This window comes from Loxodonta africana, chromosome X (assembly GCF_030014295.1).
Source record: "Loxodonta africana isolate mLoxAfr1 chromosome X, mLoxAfr1.hap2, whole genome shotgun sequence".
NCBI classification, from domain to species: domain Eukaryota; kingdom Metazoa; phylum Chordata; class Mammalia; order Proboscidea; family Elephantidae; genus Loxodonta; species Loxodonta africana.
This window is the reverse complement of record NC_087369.1, coordinates 21,259,194-21,279,855: the sequence shown is the minus strand read 5'-3', so window position 1 is coordinate 21,279,855 and position 20,662 is coordinate 21,259,194. Positions and strand designations below refer to the sequence as shown.

The 20,662-nt window shown below is 41.4% G+C and overlaps 1 protein-coding gene across 6 annotated transcripts in view; it reads left to right on the top strand.

The window, feature by feature from the left end:
• Window positions 1-20,662, top strand: part of SH3KBP1 (SH3 domain containing kinase binding protein 1) — a 383,658-nt gene that overhangs the window by 213,238 nt on the left and 149,758 nt on the right. For 5 of the 6 annotated variants that reach the window (XM_064278074.1, XM_064278072.1, XM_064278073.1 and 2 more), the window contains one exon: window positions 8,902-9,107. In XM_064278074.1, coding sequence (XP_064134144.1) covers window positions 8,902-9,107 — 206 coding nt within the window. Of the gene's footprint in view, window positions 1-5,329; window positions 5,405-8,901; window positions 9,108-20,662 lie in introns of all 6 variants that reach the window. The other variant, XM_064278078.1, reaches the window with a different exon arrangement.

Sequence of the window (20,662 nt, the reverse complement as noted above, 5' to 3'; positions counted from 1 at the left end):
TTGCAAAAAATAATGTACAGGGATGTCCCCTGTACCCGTCATGCAGTTTCTCCCAGTGGTAACATCTTGCATAAGTATAGTACGTGGATATTTGCTTTTGTTATAAAACTGAGAAAGACAAATGCAATTAATGCATAAAAGGCATTTAGCTTTTTACGTTGGTCTGAGCTGAAAATGCACTTAATCAAGGTCTCTGTTAGACTGGGCCATTTAATACTCTATAAATTACACTGTTCACAGAGATTGCTTAATTGATACGTGGTCTCTAGTAAGTTCAACTCCTAATGTTTGTGCCATTTTGGTAATTTTTAGAGATCATAGTGACATCATGCGAAACTTCTCTTAGTTTCAATGCTTCCAGACATTCAGAAAACCAAACCTGTTTCGAGTCGGTTCCGACTTATAGCGACCCTATAGGGCAGAGTAGAACTGCCCCGTAGGGTTTACAAGGAGAGGCTGGTGGATTTGAACTGCTGACCTTTGGGTTAGCAGCTGAGCCGTTAACCATTGCGCCACCAGGGCTCTTTTTAGACATTCCAGAAAACCAAACCCGTTGCTGTTAAGTTGATTCAGACTCATAGTGACCCTATAGGACAGAGTCAAACTGCCCTGTAGGGTTTCCAAGGAACGCCTGGTGGATTCAAGCTGCCAACCTTTTAGTTAGCAGCTGTAGCACTTAACCACTATACCACCAGGGTTTCCTTGTAGACATTAGGGTGAGGTTTTTTAAGATGGATGACATCTGTGTGTTTGGGTACATATGAAGAGAACCATGTGTTCAGTGAATCCTTGTACATGTCTCTTTGTGCTTCACTCCCTCTCCCTCTCACACACATACACACGTACACCTTTGTTTACGTTTATTTGGCATTTTTACTCTTCACATTTCTACTTCCAGAAAGCATTTGAGGTAGTTACTCAGTTGCGTCCTATGAACTGATGGACTGTGATAGAAGAAACAGTGGCATTATGTTTGTAAAGAAATGCGCCAAGTCTGCTTGGCACGTGGTAGATGCTCAGTAATTGCTTGCTGGATCATTTATTATTCTGAGGAGGCATTTTTTTCTTTGAATTACAGGTGCAAATTGCTTGAACTTGCTTTTCTTTTACCCCGATGCATTTTTACATATGGTGTGGTGTATTACGAAAATCTCCTTAGCTTTCTTAGATCTTTATTCAGGGTAATCTCATATATTAAGAAAAGAGTTACAAGTAATTGTATCTGTTGCTAATTTGGTTTAAACATTTTATCTGAGAAAGAGATTCAATTATGTAGTAGCAGAAACTCTTTGTAGCGTATTTACATTTGAAAATATCTTTACCTTTGTATCTTTCAAAGAATTCGTGAAACCTTAAAGGTGGTTTTTTGAAGATTTTAATAAATGTTTAAATTTTATAGAAAGTTTCTAACATACAGAAGTAGAGAGTATTATAATGAACCTTTGTGTATCTGTCACCTGGCATCAGAAATTTTCAACCTGTGGCCAGTTTGTGACACTTACACTCTCATTCATTCCTCCCCTCCATTATTTTGAAGCAAACCCTGGATACCTCATGATTTCATCCATAGATATTGCAATACTTATTAGTAAAAGGGTACTTTAAGATACCATTATCATGCCAAAAAGAAACCTAAAACCTGTAATTCCTTAATATAATTAAATATTTAGTCAGTGTTCACTTTTTCTTAAATGTCTTATGTTTTTTAATAAAAATTTGTTAGTTTGAATCTGGGTCCCAATAAGGTGCACTCATTGTGATTGGTTGATAACGCTCAAGTGTCCTTTAATCTGTCGATTCCTCCTCCATATCACCTTTTTTCTTGCTATTTTTTGCCAAAGAGACTGAGGTCATTTGTCTATTAGTTTCCCACCATCTGCCTTTGCTGGTTTCATCTCTGCAGTGTCATTTGACCTGTATTTCTAGAAATTGATCATTAGATTTAGGGGCTTGATCAGATTCAGATTTGAGATATATGTATAGACATATATATCCCCCTTAAGACTGATTCGTAGATGGAGGCACATAATGTCTGGCTGTCTCTCTTTTTCAATGTAGGTGACCGCTGATGATTTGCACCCAGATATCTTCATTCATTCATTAGGGGTTGCAAAATGGTGTCCACAAGGAATTTTCTCAAAAGAATGACATGGCCTACCATGTACACAGATCACTAGTGGAAAAAAAAAAGTGGAAAAAAGTGTTGAGTAAATTAGGTTTTTAAAAAACAAAACACCCAAGTTGTTTGTATTAATAGTGAAGGCAGAATCTTACTAGGTTAGGGGTAGAGAGGAATTTAGAGTTCATCTAGCCCGGTGTCAGATAAGAACTCTAAAGCCTGGTGAGATTAACTCCTGGGTGTGGCCTCGTCTGTGAGTAATGAGGCCAAAATTAATCTGTAGGCCTTCCACGCACACTGTGGTGTTGGCTCCATTACTGTGGGTAGTGCACCTTTGCACAGAGCACCTGACAAATTTCAAACCAGAATACAGTTTAGCCTGTTTACTCTTCTTGTCACAGATCATGACTAATTAATTCCTTCTCAGTTACAATTTTTCACATGTTAGCATTGACTAAATAATGTGAAACAGATAATAAGTGTTACAATCACAGAATATCGTGACTCTATAATAAGATTTATTGGGACTTGATGGCAAAGCAACCCAGATATGACTATTGTCCAATTTCAGTTTCGTACATGTTTTGCTTCACCCTTAAGATATAAATGCGTTTTTTCTGTTTTACAAATCTTTTGTATTATTTTATTTCTTGGGTTCTAAAATCATTTTTGTAAAACTAGAAAAAGTATTCCTGTTATTATTTTTTTTTTTATCCTGTAACTACAGGAACATTTTTGGTTATTTCCCATAATCTTGAGAGGGAGAAGTTTTGTATTTTCTTTCTATAACCTTGAATAACCATGAGGTTCCAGTTTGAACTGAGGTTCTTACTTTTCTAGTTCCTTATTTTAAAAGTTTAGGTTCTGATACTTTAGTGATTTGTCAGGCTAACACGAAGATAGAGGTGATCTTTTAAAACTTCTGTGGAAAACAACTCCCATGATGCAGAAATCTTGTCTCATTACATGTAAGAAACTTGACTAATCAGTACCCCCCTCCTACAGAAACTACAGCTGGGCTGGCAAACCCCCACTCTGAGGCATCACTATACTTTTATTTTCTTTTTAATAGTAGGTGATATTTGTTTTGTTCATGAATGTTCTGTTAGCAATGAAGAGCAACTAGCAAATTGATTAAACAGAATTTCAGGCAAAATTAGATGCTAGCATAACCATATGAATTTGTGTTCACATTTTTTAATTCTTCTCTTTTATTGTGTTTGCAGCTTTCAAGCACTAATATTTACTAGTGGCAATAGAGTATTTCCCCCAAATAAAGTAAGCCTAACTCATACCCATGAACTTTTATCTTTTGCTCTTCCAGTAGAAAGCCTGTGTATCTCCACCCCCGCCTCCCCCGGCCCAGGCCCCAGTCACCTTGCTCTACCAGTGGACAGTCAGACTTTGCCAAAAGTATTGACTGTTCAGAGTCATCAGGGCCATGGTCTACCTCAGCCATTCTCAGGCTTGTTCCTGAAGAAGAGCACATGGAAGTTACGTTACACTTAGGGGGAGCATTATTGAAACAGTGATTTTTTTTTTCGCCTACCCTTACTTTATGAGTCGGAATCAACTCGACGGCACTGGGTTTTTTTGGTTTACCCTTACTTTTTTCTAACACTGAGAGGGCTGCTGCTATATGGTTTTGGATGGCCTAGCTTGCAAAACAGCTGTGTTCCTTGTGGGGGGCATCATTGACTTAGTTAACTTAAAGGCTTAGGTTAAGCAGAATAAAAATTTGCCCCAATAAAAAGTAGCCACTGTCACGTGCTCTGCTTTTGTTCTCAAAGTTCTTAAGAGCTGCAAGTCTAATAAGAACATTTGAAACACTTGGCTATTAGTCTAGATTATTCTTTTTTAGTCAGTGGTTTGAACATCTTAAGTTTTTGCTTTAATTGGGCAGAGTACATTTATCATCAAAACAAGGGGTATCCCTGCCTGTAGGACATGGAAGTTGGAAATAACTGATTCCACCTAAGTTGTCCCTCTGGTTATTCATAATCCCCCTTGTGTATTAAAAGTGACTGGACCCAGAAGCTGACACTATGGTTCCTATTGGGCTTTCCTCTTTCGAATGGAGTGTTTCTAGGAAGCAGATAAGTTGCTCTTCCTTCTCTCGGTTCTGCCCTCAGCCTCTCTGTAAACATGGTCTACTTTTTCATCCCTCAGACTTATTATGAAGCCCTATGACTGGCCTCCAGTTTGACACTTAAATCATAAGCCATGATAGAACTGATTCCTAGAGCAGTGCATTTCCTTTTATCCACCAGTGGTACTCTCTAGCGCTGTGTGTGGGGGTGTGTGCGAGGGACATTCAAACCAAAGTGGTATGTGAACTTTCTGTGCACTTGTGCATGGTGCCAGAGATATTTGGGCTTTAGCTGTGTGTCCAGTCTTATGCTGTTGATAACCTCTACTTAAAATAAAAATAAGTTGACATTTTGCACTGGATGAGCCCTGTGTCCTCATGCTTAAGTGCAGTCTCATGACCAATAGGGCAAAACCTCAATTAAGTCGTTTCAAGACATAGGGTTTTCTGGTTTCCTCGGTGCTAAGCAGAAAACCCTTTACGTTGATATAGATGCCATTGTTGGTTTCAAACTTCCTTGTTGAAAACCTCCCTCTAATTTTTTTTAATATATTAATATATGTTCTTGCTTAAAGGTACTGAGGATGATAGAATTTTTTAAAGATTAATTCCATATCTTACTTAGAATCTTAGAGTCATGGATACCAGTTTTTAATCACATAGAGCTCTAGGGTAGAAGATAAAGGATAATGGACCTAAGTATTAAGCTTGGACCATATTCCCCAAAGAGAAGATTGCACTGTATAATTGAGTTAATTAAGGAATCTGATCAATTGGATTGTCTCTGGTTAATTGAGGTTTTCCTGTTCTTGAGTTATGATCTCAAAAATGGCTCAGGTTTAAATGGGGCATAATCTGATATGCCAGCATTTGCAGAGGCAAGTCTTAATTCTGGGTGCTCAGTGCCATCACTGTTGCATGAGGACTTTGGGCTCATTCTGTAACATTCTTAACTCCTGCCTAATGGTCTCTAATTAATTTTGCGGATGAAGCTCTTGCAGCGGATTCATTGAAGGCAAGTTCAGTTAAAGACTCTTCCTCTTCCTTCTTTTACCATCATTTGCTCCCCCTTTCCCCTCTCTTGTTTTTTTCTCCCCTTCTCTTCTCTCATTCACTGTCAGGAAAGACTACCTTTGAAGGGACAATTCTGTACCGAGCTGCACCGGGAAAGACGGAGGGCCACAGACGCTATTACAGTGAGTGACCTTAACGGCAGGAGGCAATTGTAAAGATAAGCTCTGGATACTTGTGTTTTTTGATGCAGCTGTGCTTTCCTGAGCTGCTCATGCTTATGCCAAGTGTCTGTGTGAACTTCTGACCCAAGGACATGTCCTTATTTGCCTGAGATAAGTGCCATCTCCTTGGTGTTGCTACAAGAGCATTCTCACCACCAGCCCTTGGTGCTTCTTGTTTGCTTTGTGGCTCTGTCATGTATGTGATATGCGTGCATGAACCATGTGTGCAGAGAAGGGAACAGTAGCATTTGCCATGGCATATGCATTTGTACCAGTATTTTTGAGCTTCTTGGGAGGTGTAAGATGACTTCCTGTGGAGATGCCAACCTCTTATGGTTATTGCCTTTTCTAATTGGGTCATTGGAAACCGATAAACCATTTATTCATTGTGTGGTTTATAGAAATAAGAACTTGGCATGGAAGTCCATGCCAGTGATGGTGTTTTGCTTTGCTCATCCCACCAATCACCACACGGCAGAATTCTTTTGGCAGGACCAGTGTGTAGCCTTTCCTGTTATGAAAGAAATCTGCCAGATGTTGGGGGGAAAGAGATGAATGAGATGAATGAGTTAATCTCATGAAGCCCTTAGAACAGTTCCTGCTAAGTTACAGATAAATAAGTAAAAGTGGCTCCCACATCCAAACTGGTCAGTGCTGAAGTAGTAAGGTAAATTACACAAAAGTGGACATTTGTACAACTGGCAATAGCAAATTCGAGGAGGCTTTGTTCATTTTTCACCTTGAAAGAAAAACATCCACCTTAGTGTATAGATATATACATGACGAAAGAGAATTTTCCAGCAGGAACATCAGAGCCGTGCTTCTCAAACTGTCTGTGGTGAAGCTTCTTTTTTATTTCCATCCCACCGTGAACAGAGACATGGTCCTTCTACGCAAGACTGCTATACAGGCCGCGCGCTGCCTGCGCCTCATGCGCAAGTTTGACGGCACCTAGACCGTGCCCCGTTCCCCTAGACAAGTCACTGGCCGCACGTCTAGAAGTTGCTCTAGCGCACATTGCTGTAAATGTTTCTAAACATGCACACTGTCTGCACTTACCTTGCTGTGTCCCCATAACAAACCCTTTGTGGTCTGGCCCCACTCTACGGACCACACTCTGCGTTGCACTGCATGGGAGCGTCATCTGGCATCCTGAGCATGACATGGGGACGTTCTATGGGATAGTCTCTGTGATGGGCACCAGCAGCTAACAGATGCAGCACCAAAGAGACATGAAAATGAAAAGGCACTGTTCTCTCATTCTGAAGAGAAGGCACTAGGTTTGGAGTTATTTCCCCAAGCCACACAGTCAGACCCTTAATTTACGTACGTAAAAGTGATCTAAGCAGGCCGCCAGAATTTCTGGAAGAAAGATCTGCTGTGTGTTTCCTTCCAAGGTCAGGTTTGTGCGGTTGAATGACCGTGCACTCTCTCCCTGTGTGACATAAAGAGTACTTCTCACAGTGATTCAGCTGAAGTTATTAACTGGAGCCCAGAAGGCAGCAAATACCTAAAAACAGAAGCTCGGTGAAAATTAGGATGGCAGTGATTGAAAATATTATCGTTCTGGCTAATGAGGACTAATAGAAGAACCTTTCAAATTCCTCTCTTGGAGAACTGAAGCCGACCTGCCCTGCTAATCCATTTGCCCTGCTGCCTTCTGGTGGTGGTGGGGAGGGAGGGGGGCAGCGATGGTTTCTTTCCACTAACCATTTCCTTGTTCCACTCTCAAATGGTTCTTTCCAAACCAGAAAAGAATATGCAAGCCATTTATCACATAGAAAGAATCCATACGGCAAAATGAGAACATGTTAAAGGGGAAATGACACAATATTTAGACTCCACAATTACATCTCCAGCAGGGATATTTCCAAAAACAATGAACAAATAAGCACAGAAGTGGATAACGAATCCAGGGGACTCTCCGTGTTTGCACACTCAAAGCCAGTCCTGCAGATTACAGCTGGGCCAGTGGTTGTGTTCTGCCCTCTGCCCTTACGATGCTATTCTTGAGTTAATTAAAATGTGCACCCGGGATCTTTCCCCTCCCCACCATTTGGCTTGTAAATATCATTTTATCGAAAACAGCAGCAACAACAGACAAAACCATTGTTTGAAGGATTTGGTTGTTGAAAGTTACTAGCAATTTATAATGACCTTTCTGTATTTTGTCTGTTTTCATTTAACAGTTTCTTCCTGCACTGAGACTTCCTTATTTGAATGATTTCAACATTTTATGTGAGCGGTTACTTGGTGTGTCATTCTCATGTACTAGGAGGCCACCTCACCTATGGGAGACTAATGCACTATTGGCTAATAGAGAACAAAATTTAATGGTGTGCTGTGCATCCCAAAGGCATCGTTAGCTTCTGGAGAGGTGCAGGAAATGCTCAGGAGCCATCCTGCATGTCTGGAAGCTTTTAGTAAAAAAAAATGACAGAATTTAGTATCCCATAAACTATCCTTTGAGTCTTGCCCTTTGATGGCATAACCCATGCACTGACCGTCCAAGTAAAAATGTACACTCAGAGATGAACTGAACCCCAATAGGCTCTTCCTTTTAGGAGCATGATTGTGGGCAAAGCCTGGGGAAAAAAGAATCTGGGGAGGTAAGTGTCCTCTTGTATTGCTGTTTGCTCTTTGATGACTTTCAACACAGGTCACAAGAGGTCCAAGGAAGGGTATCATGTCCCCAGTGTTCTTCTTTTGGAAAGGGATTCAGTTTTGGGGTAAATGATGGTGTTAAGAAGGCACGAGAGCTGGGAGGGGGTTCTGGCCTCTGGCTTCCTTTCCCTGTTTAACAAATAAGATCATCTTGCTAGCGAACCATCTTAATGTCAAGTTTGGTTTAGTGCTTTCCTAGAGAAACATGTCTGCATGCATTTATTCCTTGTGAAGCTTCCAAAGAGATTTAATTCTTTGGCAGTCATAATTTTATGTGGTTTCTTTAATTGCTAATTTGTTTAAATGGCTTTTAGCTTTACAGTTTCCCTTTAGGAAATGTTACTTTCATTGCTAATTGCTAATTGACATGAGTCATAGAGATTGGAGGTACAGTATGTGCTACTGCCTTGGGCCGGGAGACGAGGAGGGGCGGTGCAGGAGGTGGTGGGGGTGGCAGTGGTGAAGGGTTGTTAACGCACAGACTGCAGCAAAACAAATTTGGATCAGAACAAGACGCCAGCTGAAGAGAGGTGAAATTCCATGTGTACAAGGAAGTCTACTTTGAAATCAGATTTTCTGAAAAGTTGTTTTTATTCCCTTCTTAAAAGTAAAGGCCGGGGGTGGGAAGATCAAACAAAACTCAGAGCCACTCAGACTGAATACAAAGCCCCAGTGCAAAAGATTCTGTATCCAGCAACACGTTGAGAAGTGGCTCCTGGCTGGCCGGGCAGTTCTTCTTCAGGCGTATGGCTAATTTCTGAGAGCTTTCTCTCCCCGCCCTCTACTCTTGGCAGGCTTACGGGAAACCACAGGCTCCGAGAGTGATGGCGGTGACTCGAGCAGTACCAAGTCCGAAGGCGCCAATGGAACCGTCGCAACTGCAGCGATCCAGCCAAAGAAAGTTAAGGGAGTGGGCTTTGGAGATATTTTCAAAGACAAGCCAATAAAATTAAGGCCAAGGTCAATTGAAGTAGAAAATGACTTTCTACCAGTGGAAAAGGTATGTTTGACAGTTTGTTTTATTTCATCATAATGTGGAATACCCAAAAAATGTATGTTGTGGGATTTGGAGTCCGAAGCTTTCGGTGCCTCCTTGGGGACTTTGCCTTCTCCCCATCGCATCTCTCTCCCTCTGTGCCAACAGCTTCCCTCCAAAAGCTCATGCTCTGGTTGGCTGCTTCCCTTCTTACTGATCTCCCATTTATGGAGCATTTTTCAGGATGACTTTTCCAATGGAGCGGCACTTCTCCATTACCTCCCCGGCAGAGCCCCTCCTGTCTGGCCACAGCCAAACAGAATCGGTTACTTTGACCCTGACACCTTTCAAACACCCACAGTCTCTCCTCATATGTTTCTCCAGTGCCTTGAACTTGGGTGCGTTGACTGGTTCCACAGTAGAGAAACTGGGCATCTTTTTCTCTAGGAGTCAGGGGGAGATGATTTCAGACTGCTGAAAGGAAGCCTCCCGTGTTTGCGAGGGGTAGAGCCGGACTCCGCTGTGACCCCCTGGGTTGTTCCCATCAGAAAGCAGGCGGTTTTCTTTGGCTCTGGTTCCCTGGTTCTGGGTTGGTGAGAGGCAGGCAGCATGTTGCTGCTGAGTACACGGTTGCCATGGCGACACACCCAGAGCCATCCACGCTTGTGGCTGCTGGTGACGTTTGCTGTGGCACACTTCTGAGCATCCTACCCTTGCTTAGGATTTGATAAACACTGTAGAATTTTTCCAGATAGTAATAAGCAGCACTCATGCTGTGCTCATGGAATGGTGGTTAATTCGATTTAGTACTGAATTTTTTGCTTTGTTGTCTTTGCCAGCAGGCTTGGGAGATGGGGCATTGGCACCATGGCTCAGGCAGGTTTATTGGTGGCTTTGAAATGTTTTCCCATTTTCAGTGAGATGAAATTTTAAAGGTTGCATCAACTTCCTCAGCTGTAGAACTTCCACCCCCCAGCAACCTTCTCCAGTGTCATCAGGCCTTAAAAATGGAATCTGAAAAGGAAACTTTTTGGATACTTATTACCCTTAGACATGAAAAAGGCAGAAAGAGTAGATACTTAGAAATTAAAGACTGTTTCGTTGAAGTTCTTTTGTTGAAGCTTCTTTGAGCCAGCATTGTTTCCTCTAGTAATCCATACACGTTGTTTCTCTACATCTAAAAACTATTTAGTCAGTATCCCGGTTTGGGAGCTCATGTCTGTTTCACATGGTCAAATCCAGATTCCTGTAAATATTGACAGAGGAGCAAGTCCCTATCTTGGGAAGGAACAGTGGGTGCAGTTTTTCTTTGTTCTATTCAAGTAGTTGAAATGAACATGACCACTGACTTAGTCAGCAAACAGTTAATTCTTTTCATTTGTTTTATGATTCTTTGTCTTGTTCCTCTCTGTGTAGGAGGACATTGTGTTATTGCTTATTATTGCCGTTAGTATTTGTTTGAACTGGTAATAATAAATTGGATTGTTATGAATGATATCAGCATCAAATATAATACTTCTAAGTTTGTATCTCAGCACATTTCTCCCCTAACCCCAGAGCCATATGTCCAACTGCCTACTTCAGTATCTCCACTTGGAGATCTTAAAACCATATCAGCTTGTCTAAACCTGAACACCTCATCATCCCCCTCAAACTGCTCCACCCACAGCCTCCCCCTCCCAGCAGGAGGCAGTGCCATCCTTCCCATTGCTCAGGACAAAAACCTTGGAGTTGTCCCTGACTCCTCTCCTTCTCTCACATCCCATGTCCCATCCATCAGGAAACCCTGTCAGCTCTGCCTCCTTGTAGGCCCAGAGCCCAACCACATCTCATCACCTCCCAGGGTCTCTCACCATCTCTGCAGTGGCCTCTGGATAGGTCTTCCTGCTCTCCCCTCCCCAACAGTCTCATCTCTACAGCATAGCCAGAGTGAGCCTTTGCAGATCGATGTCAGACCCTGCCACTCGGCAGCTCACGCCCCTGCAAAGGCTTCCCACTATATTCAAAACAAAAGCGAAAGCCCTCACCATGGCCTCTGTGGCCTAGGTGACCTGACCCCTGTTACCTCTGACTTTGGCTCCACCACTTGCCCCTCGCTTACCCCTTTCCGGCTCCATTAAAAACGCCAGGCACGTTCCCACTTGAGGACCTTCGCTCCAGCAGTCTCCTCTGCCTGGGCCACTCTGCTTCTGTAGCCTCACCTGGCTGTCTCCCTCTCCTCCTTGAAGGCTTTGCTCAGATCTCACCTTCTTAACAAGGCATGCCTTGACCTACAAATTCTAAAACCTGCTCCCTTTTCCCCATGCCCCTGATATTTTTTGTTTTCCATAGCACGTTTCACTTTCTTACCTAACATTTATTTTTTTTAATGTGTTTATTATTTATTTCATTCACTGAACTACACTGTGTGCTCAGAACAGTTCAAGTGCATGGCGTGTAATAGGTGCTCAATAAATATTTGTTGAATGCATAATACTAAAAGCTACACTAACGTAGCATTTTAAAGATTATAAAAAAAAGACATCAATAAAATGAGGACACTGGGTTGGACAATTAAACAGTTATATAATTGAGAATGAATGAGTGCATGTGGTAGAATTCTCACCTTCCATGCAAGAGAAAAAAAAATTTTTTTTTTTTTGGGGGGACCTGGGTTCAATTCCTGGCCAATACACAGCCACCACCAGCCTGTCAGTAGAGGCGTCTCTTATGATGCTGAACAGATTTCACTGGAGCTTCCAGACTAAGATGGACTAGGAAGAAGGGCCTACTCCCAAAAATCAGCCAGTGAAAACCCTGTGGATCCCTACAGACCAATCTGCAACTGATCATGGGGATGGCGTAGGATCACGCAGTGTTTCATTCTGTTACACATGGGGTTGCCATGAGTCACGGTCTGACTTGATGGAAGCTAACAACAGCAGCATAATTCACTGTTTCTTTGTGAAACAAAGAAAAGATTTATTACGTTGCTCTCGGTGACATGAAATTTTGACTTTATAAAAGTAAATATACCTATGTGTGTGGGTGCATGTGTGCATCCTGGTTCCTGATTTGTTTGCCTAACGAAACTGTGTGCTGGCAGCTCCCTAACATGCTCCTCATTGTGAAGGCTCTGGGGGAAACAGTAACCTTCCCAGCCTGCTTTACTGGCTACGGACAACTTTTACAGCATATAAGAGGACTTGAAACTTTCTACACCCCCTGTTGTTGGCACCACGGATAGTTGAGTAGATTTATGGATCCGTTATGTTATTGTACAACCTGGCACAGAGCTGGTGAGTGTGCTATTGTTTCATCAGTGTACAATCTGTTTCTCATCACTTTTGAGATGGTTTTGTGTCTGTGATTTATGATTAAAGAAGGACATTTCCTCTGAGGACTGATCTTACTGGTTTTATGTTGCGGAAGCACAAATTGGACGGCATTGTGATGGCATTTATTAGGCTAGGCACAGTCAGGCCTTCTTCTCAGGCTGTGACACTTGGCTTCCGTACCCAGCTGGTTTGATAACTTGGGATGAGGGGAAGGGGCATTTGACAGTTATTAACAACTGCAAGCATCATGTTATACTTTCCATTGAAGTTTGTGAAGTATTGAGATCTACTTTTTGGAGTCAGAAGATAGTTTGATGTGTGTTTTACCTGCGCTTTAATCCATATCACCCTGCCCAGCATGACTGAATGCTGATTAGATTTTACACCGGGAGGGATAGTGTCTCACACTCCCCCACCCTGAATAAAGACATCGCAAGTGTAGGTGTTTTCTTAATCGAGCTGTAAGAAAGGACCCTGTTTAGGCATCTAATACTAACCAGTGGATAAACCTGTAACGAATTTTTTAATGCACTATTTAACTGAAATATTTACAGAAGAAATGATGTAATGTCTGGGATTTGCTCCCATTTATTCTGGAAGGTAGAAAAGTAGGTGGAGATGTGGAAGAAACAGGATTGGTTATGAGTTGATAATTATTGAAACTGGGGGATGCATACATGGGGATTCATTACACTCTATTTTCATGTGTATTAGAAATCTTCCTTGATAAAAGGTTAAAGAAGCAAAAATAATCTTGGAAAAAAATGTACCATTTAAACCAAGTTCAGAGGTAAGTATGTGCTGTATGTACCAAAATAATGGAAAATACGGTGTGGCTAAAGATGAACCAAATTAAATATCATAAGATTAGAGGGGCATGGTACTATTATCCTAGCTGATTCATCTTGACAAAGTTAATTAGCTTCCATTGGACCATCTATAAAATGGGTATATTCTTTATACCTATCCTACCTCACAAGACTTTCTTTTTTAAATTAAATGATTTGTAGCTGAAAATACTTTGTACATTGTCAGTTTAACTTATTTCAACCAGTACTTGTTGACAGCAGTATCACTGACAACAAAAGGTCCCTGGATGGCGCTAACAGTTTGCACTTGACTACTAACCTAAAGGTTGGCGATTCAAAACCACCCAGTGTTGTTGCAGAGAAAAGGCCTGTAGATCAGCTTCCATAAAGATTGCAGCCAAGAAAACCCTATGGAGCACAGTTCCACTCTATAACTCATGAGGTTGCCATGAGTCGGAATCGACTGGACAGCAGTGGGTTGGGTTTTTTTTATATGTTTGGCCCAAAGGATACAGTGATACACAAGACCAAGTCACTGTCCTCAGGGCACTGCAGAAAAGTAAGCAAGCAATAATGATACAGCTTGGGAAATGCCATGATCAGGCAGAGAACACAGTGCTGTGCAGTAGGAGCCCTTGGGTATGGCCAGAAATGGTGTGTTGTTAGGGAATCCAGAGAATATGTGTGTGCACACATGCATGTATATCCACTTCCTACAAGAAGTAATGTTTAGGCCTATAGGAAGTGATGTTTTTAGGCCTACAGGAAGTGATGTGTAGGCTGAGAACCGTGAGTCCAGTAGGTAGTCATCAAGCAAAGAAGCATAGAGTTATCAAGGTGGGAAGAGCAGTATGTATAAATGCCTAGAAGGGAGAAAGAGCACAGATAGTGTGTAGAGGCTCCAGCGAAAGCAGGGCCCATATCATGAAGGGCCTTGTTAAGGAGTTTGGACTTGACCTTGAAGGCAATGGGAAGCTATCAAAGAGTTTAAAGCAAGAGTGACACGATCATATAGGTAGTTTAGAAAGATTATTCCAGTTGCAACGTGAGGAGTGGATTACACAAGACAAGGAAACTAAAATTCAGGAGAGAAGCGACAGAAACTTCCATCAGCTCTCATGATAAATAACACTCCCCACCCCTCCAACCCGCTTATAGGCTCTAAGCCAGTTAATAAAATGAGTCAGCATATGAATAATCAAAATATCCTTTTTACTCATGTTTTTCAGTATGGATATCCATTTGACTCAGCACTGTTTATCAGAGAGATCATCCTTTCTGCATCGCACAACCCTGTCACCTTTGTGCTAAGTTATGTGGCTGTATATGTGTGGGTCTGTTTCTGGATTCTGTTCTGTAGGTCTGTTTGCCCTTGTGCCCCTACTATGCCGTCTGAATTACTGTAACTTTCTAATAAGTCTTGATAACTGGCAGTGTATGTCCTCCATTTTTATTCCTTTTCTTGAAGATTGTGTGGGCTATTCTTGGCCCCTTGTATTTCCATATACATTTCAGAATCAACTTGTAAATTCCCACATGCAAAACAACCTGAAATTTTGGTTCAGATTATATTGATTCTGTAGATAGGTTTGGGGAGAATTGATACTGTATAACCCATGAACATGGTTTTTCCCTCCACGTAGGCCTTATTTCATTTCGTAAAAATTCCTCAGGTTGTTCACTTATGTATGTATGATATGTACATCTTTCTGTCTGTATGATATATTGCAATATTATTATTGATGAAAGAAAAGTTAGAGAATATAGGTTCGTATGAGAGCCAGATGGGCCTGCCAGCTGATCCCCATGGTTAGACAGACTCACCCATAAGGTCTCAGCAGTTCTGACTAGGGCAGGCCCATGTGAGATGGAAGGGCCTACCCCTTGAGGAACAGCAGAGAAAGCCAGCTCCCATGAGGAGGAAGGAGAAGAGCTGAGAGGAACATGCCCAGTTTATTTTTCCCAAATTCACTATTGGTTGTCATCTTACTTTTCCAGGGGAAAGTGAATACAGGGGCAGAGAATGTCCAGGGGTATCACACCAATTGAACTCCCTTTACATGGAAGGAGACATTAGGATAAGGCAAGAAGCTTTTCTCTCCAACAGCTTAGACTATTGTCATGGAGAAAAGTGGATGGGTTCAAGAAGTATTTGGGAAGTAGAATCAAGAGGTTTGATGTGTGTGGAGGGATGAAGGAGAGGGAGGATTTGAAGATGATGCCTTGGGAACCGGCTGAAGCAGCTGGATGGGTGGCGGTGGTACCATTCCCTGATTAGAGAACAATGGAGGAGGAAGATGTTTGGGGGAGAAGGTCATGGGTTCAGACTTAGACTGCCTGGATTTTGAGGTACTTGTGGGACAATCAAGTGGAGACATCCAACAGGCAGTTGGATAAATAAGTCTGGTGTTGAAAGAGAGCTATAGATGTAGGCTTGGAGGCCATAAGCCTAGAGATCAGATTGGAAGGCTATGAAGCAAGAAGACAGCCAGGCTAGGACCTTATTCTCATGAATACTGCTGGTCTCTTCTGTCTATCACCTGTGGACCTCAGAGGGAATTTCCTCAGTGGGCTGCTTCCCTGTGTTCCCAGCTTGGCACCACTCTCTTTTTGCTAAACTCCTTCTCTTTTTATGAGTCATCAGATGATCACTCTTGGCCAACCACTTAAGGAAAGGGGTGTCAGATGTTACACATGGGTACATTTTAGATCCTCCCGTGAGTCCTAGGACTTATCCTGACCTTTCAAGGCCAGGCTCATTCCATGGCCAGGCTCTGCAGGCACTACTAGTCTGGCCCGCTTAATTGTTGGGAAAAGCAGTCTTTTTTGCCTGGGCTCTTCAAAGAGCCAGATTGGAAATGGTATTTTGAAACCTCATGGTTTGCCAGGTTGGTTGTTTACTTTACTGGTTTCCCTACAAAGAAATCTTTTAAGAAGCACCTTTCCCATGGTCTTCCTGTCTTAGCTGATTTCTTTCAGTGGCTTTGACATCACTCTCTCTTGAAATGATTCTGTTTTCCTTGTATATTTTCTACTGTATTCCACAACTGGACGTTGTTTTTCTGACAGTCTCTTTTTCCACTCTTGTCATCTTGAATCAGATTTATAGAATCACTGTTGCCTAAATTAGTGCCTTTATACTGCCAACATTATAGCTTTTACTTGTAACAGAATTAGAATTAAAATCATATACAAATGAGAATCACTAATGACATTTAATTTTTTTAATCAGCTAAATTGCAGTTAGATAAGTTTTAATATCTTCATACATATCTCAGCAAGTCTTTTTATCCATTCCAGTAAAAATTCATGAAGCTGTATACGTATGTAGAATTAAAACATCTAAACATCCAAAGTGATGATCTTAGTTCCTTAAAAATGAGAGATCTCTGTCTTAAATCCCTGTTGTTGTTACGTGCTGTCGAGTCAGTTCCAACTCATAGCAACCCTGTGTACAATAGAATGAGACACTGCCCGGTCCTGTACCATCCTCACAATTGTTGCTGTGTTTGAGCCCATTGTTGTACCCACTGTGTCAATCTGTCTCACTGAGGGTCTCCCTCTTTTTCACTGATCCTCTGCACAGCATGATGTCCTTCTCCAGGGACTAGTCCCTCCTGATTACTTGTCCAAAGTATGTAAGAAGTCTTGCCATTCTTTCTTCTAAGGAGCATTCTGGCTGTACTTTTTCGAAGACAGACTTGTTCCTTCTTTTGACAGCCCATGGTATGTTCAACATTCTTCACCAACACCATAACTCAAAGGCATCAATCCTTCAGTCTTCCTTATTCATTGTCCAGCTTTCGCACGCATATGAGGCTATCGAAAATACCATGACTTGGGTCAGGCGCCCCTTAATCTTCAAAGCGACATCTTTGGTTTGAACACTTTAAAAAGATCTTTTGCAGCAGACTCTGGAAGACTGTGGAAACAAACAGTATGAATCTCCAGAAGCTAACGAAGATATTCTTTGACTAATGAAACACAACTGGGTCAAAACCTTGTTGTGATTCTCTGAGGCCTAGAGTATGGGATGTCCATCATTTAGATTGAAAGATAAGACTATGTGACAACTCTTGAGCTGGTAGAGAATCCATGGTTTGTAATGACCAGACAGTATTTAGATGCTGCTTGGTTGCCTGGGCTGAATGAAGTGTCTGGGATTTTCAGACTTGGGTTTATATGTTATCTTTTCCCAGAGTGTGTCTGAAGACCAGATGAGTTGTGGAATGACATCAGGGACATCATACATGAAGAAAGCGAGAGGTCATTAAAAAGACAGGAAAGAAACAAAAGATCAAAATGGATGTCAAAGAGACTCTAAAACTTGCTCTTGAACATCAAATAGCTAAAGCAAATGAAAGAAATGATGAAGTAAGAGAGGTGAACAGAAGATTTCAAAAGGTAGCTCAAGAAGACAAAGTGAGGTATTATGTAATAACATATGCAAAGACCAGAAGTCAGAAAACCAAACAGGAAGAATAGGCTCAGCATTTCTCAAGCTGAAAGAACTGAAGAAAAACTTCAAGCCTTAAGTATCCTCATCTAGGAAAAGTAAAGGGGAGGGAAAGGGAAACAGAGACAGTATTACAGACTTTTTAAGATGTTGAGTGCTACTTATTGTTTCATATATACTTTACATATACTTCCTAAAATCCTCATCATAGTGTATTGGATAAGAAATGTTGAATTGCAGCTAAATCATCACCAAGAATCTCATTTCCAGGAAGCTTTAAAAGCTTGTTTTAGGAGTACTGTGATTAGGAGTCAGCCCAGACAGGGAGGTTCAAGTTCCAACTTTGCCTCTTCCTGGAATGAGTTACTAAACCTCTCAGTGGTTTTGATTCCTCCTCTGTAAAATTAGAATAACAAGCAGACCTGCCCCATAGGGTTGTTGCAAGGATTAAATAGCACATGAAGTGGTTAGAATAGTGCCTGTCATGTAATATTCACTTGATTAACATTATTATTGTTGTTATTATTATTGTCGTTCTTATTATTATGATAGGAGTGCCTATAAGTAGCAGTGTAGTTTCAAAGATAATATCTTTAACTTTTTATTGTGAAAACTTTCAAACTCAGAGTAGAAATAACAGTATCGAAAAACCAAACCCGTTGCCATCAAGTTGATTCCAACTCATAGTGACCCTATAGGATAGAATAGAACTACCCCATAGAGTTTCCTAGGCTGTAATCTTTTACGGGAACAGACTGCCACTTCTTTCTTTTGAGGGGTGGCTCTTGGGTTCGAACTGCCGACCTTTTGGTTAGCCATGCGCTTAACCACTATGCCACCGGGGCTCCTTCAGTAGAATGATGTAAGGAACCTTTATGTACACCTGGCCCTGGCACTTTCCAGGGTGGCTTCTGATAGTTGCAGACAACTCTGTGTGTGTGTGTGTGCGCGCGCATGCACACGCGCTTTGTTGTTCAGTGGACAGAGACCCGCTTTCAGGAAGGGCCAGTGACATATTCTTTAAAACCAAATTAGTCTTTTGTATCCATTTATACTTCTCAGAAGAGACCATTGACAAGGTGCTAGGACTTGGATTTCTCTATATCTGTGCTAGCTGTTTGTTCCACATCACCAAGTCCTAAATAATCAGCCACTAGAAAGTAAGTGCCATGCATTTGGGACTTTGTGTTTGTCATCACTGTGCTTATAATTCCTTGTAAATAGCTGGTAAACTATAGTTGGCCCTGAATAAATATTTGTTGAATGGGTGAGCAAATATGGTGTTTTGTCCTAATCTAATTGACATTGCAGAGCAATGCTCATTCTATTTGGGTCTGCTCATGGTCAAACTACAGATTTCACTCCTGTGTTCATTCATTTCATTTAGTTATTTACTGAAGCTTTGTTGAATGCCTTTTATGGACCAGTAGTGGCAGCTGGTGGTATACTAGGCTAGTGAGCTGAAATGAACTGTTATTGGCCATTTTGAATCAGACAGTCATATGGTCTACTATGCCGGGAATGACAACTTGAAGAGGAATGGCATTGCATTCATCATCAAAAAGAACATTTCAAGATCTCGCCTGAAGTACAATGCTGTCAGTGATACAATAATATCCACATGCCTGCAAGGAAGACGGAAACCCTGGTGGCATAGTGGTTAAGAGGTATGGCTGCTAACCAAAAGGTCAGCAGTTCGATTCCACCAGGCACTCCTTGGAAACTCTATTGGGCAGTTCTGCTCTGTCCTATAGGGTCGCTATGAGTCGGAATCGACTCCACGGCAGTGAGTTTGGTTGAGTTTGCAAGGAAGACCAGTTAACAGGATTATTATTCAAATTTACACACCAGCCACTAAGACCAAAGATGAAGAAATTGAAGATTTTTACCAGCTTCTGCAGTCTCAAATTTATTGAACATGCAATCACGATGCATTGATAATTACTGGTGATTGGAATGCGAAAGTTGGAAATTAAGCAGGATCGGTACTTGGAAAATATGGCCTTGGTGATAGAAACGATGCCGGAGATTGTATGATAGAATTTTGCAAGACCAATGGCTTGTTCATTGCAAATAGTTTTTTTCAACAACATAAATGGCGACTATACACATGGACCTTGCCAGACAGAATACACAGGAATCAAATCGACTACATCTGTGGAAAGAGACGATGGAAAAGCTCAATATCATCAGTGACAACAAGGCCAGAGGCAGACTGTGGAACAGACCATCAATTGCTCACATGCAAGGTCAAGTTGAAGGTGAAGAAAATTAGAACAAGTCCATGAGAGCCAAAGTATGACCTTGAGTATATCCCACCTGAATTTAGAGACCATGTCAAGAATAAATTTGACTCATTGAATACTAATTATGGAAGACCAGCTGAGTTGTGGAATGATATCAAGGACATCATACATGAAGAAAGCAAGAGATCATTAAAAAGACAGGAAGGAAACAAAAGATCAAAATGGATGTCAAAGAGACTCTAAAACTTGCTCTTGAACATCAAATAGCTAAAGCAAATGAAAGAAATGATGAAGTAAGAGAGGTGAACAGAAGATTTCAAAGGGTAGCTCGAGAAGACAAAGTGAGGTATTATAATGACATATGCAAAGACTAGGAGTTAGAAAACCAAACGGGAAGAATAGGCTCAGCATTTCTCAAGCTGGCAGAACTGAAGAAAAACTTAAAGCTTTGAGTTGCAATATTGAAGGATTCTACGAGGAAAGTACTAAATGATGCAGGAAGCATCAAAGGATGATGGAAGGAATACACAGAGTCACTATACCAAAAAGAATTGGTCAACGTTCAGCCATTTCAGGAGGTAGCATATGATCAGGAATCAACAGAATACAAATTGAGATGTTTCAACAAACAGATGCAGCACTGGAAGTGCTCACTTATCTATGCCAAGAAATTTGGAAGACAGCTACTTGGCCAACTGACTGGAAGAGATCCGTATTTATGCCTATTCCCAAGAAAGGTGACCCAACTGGA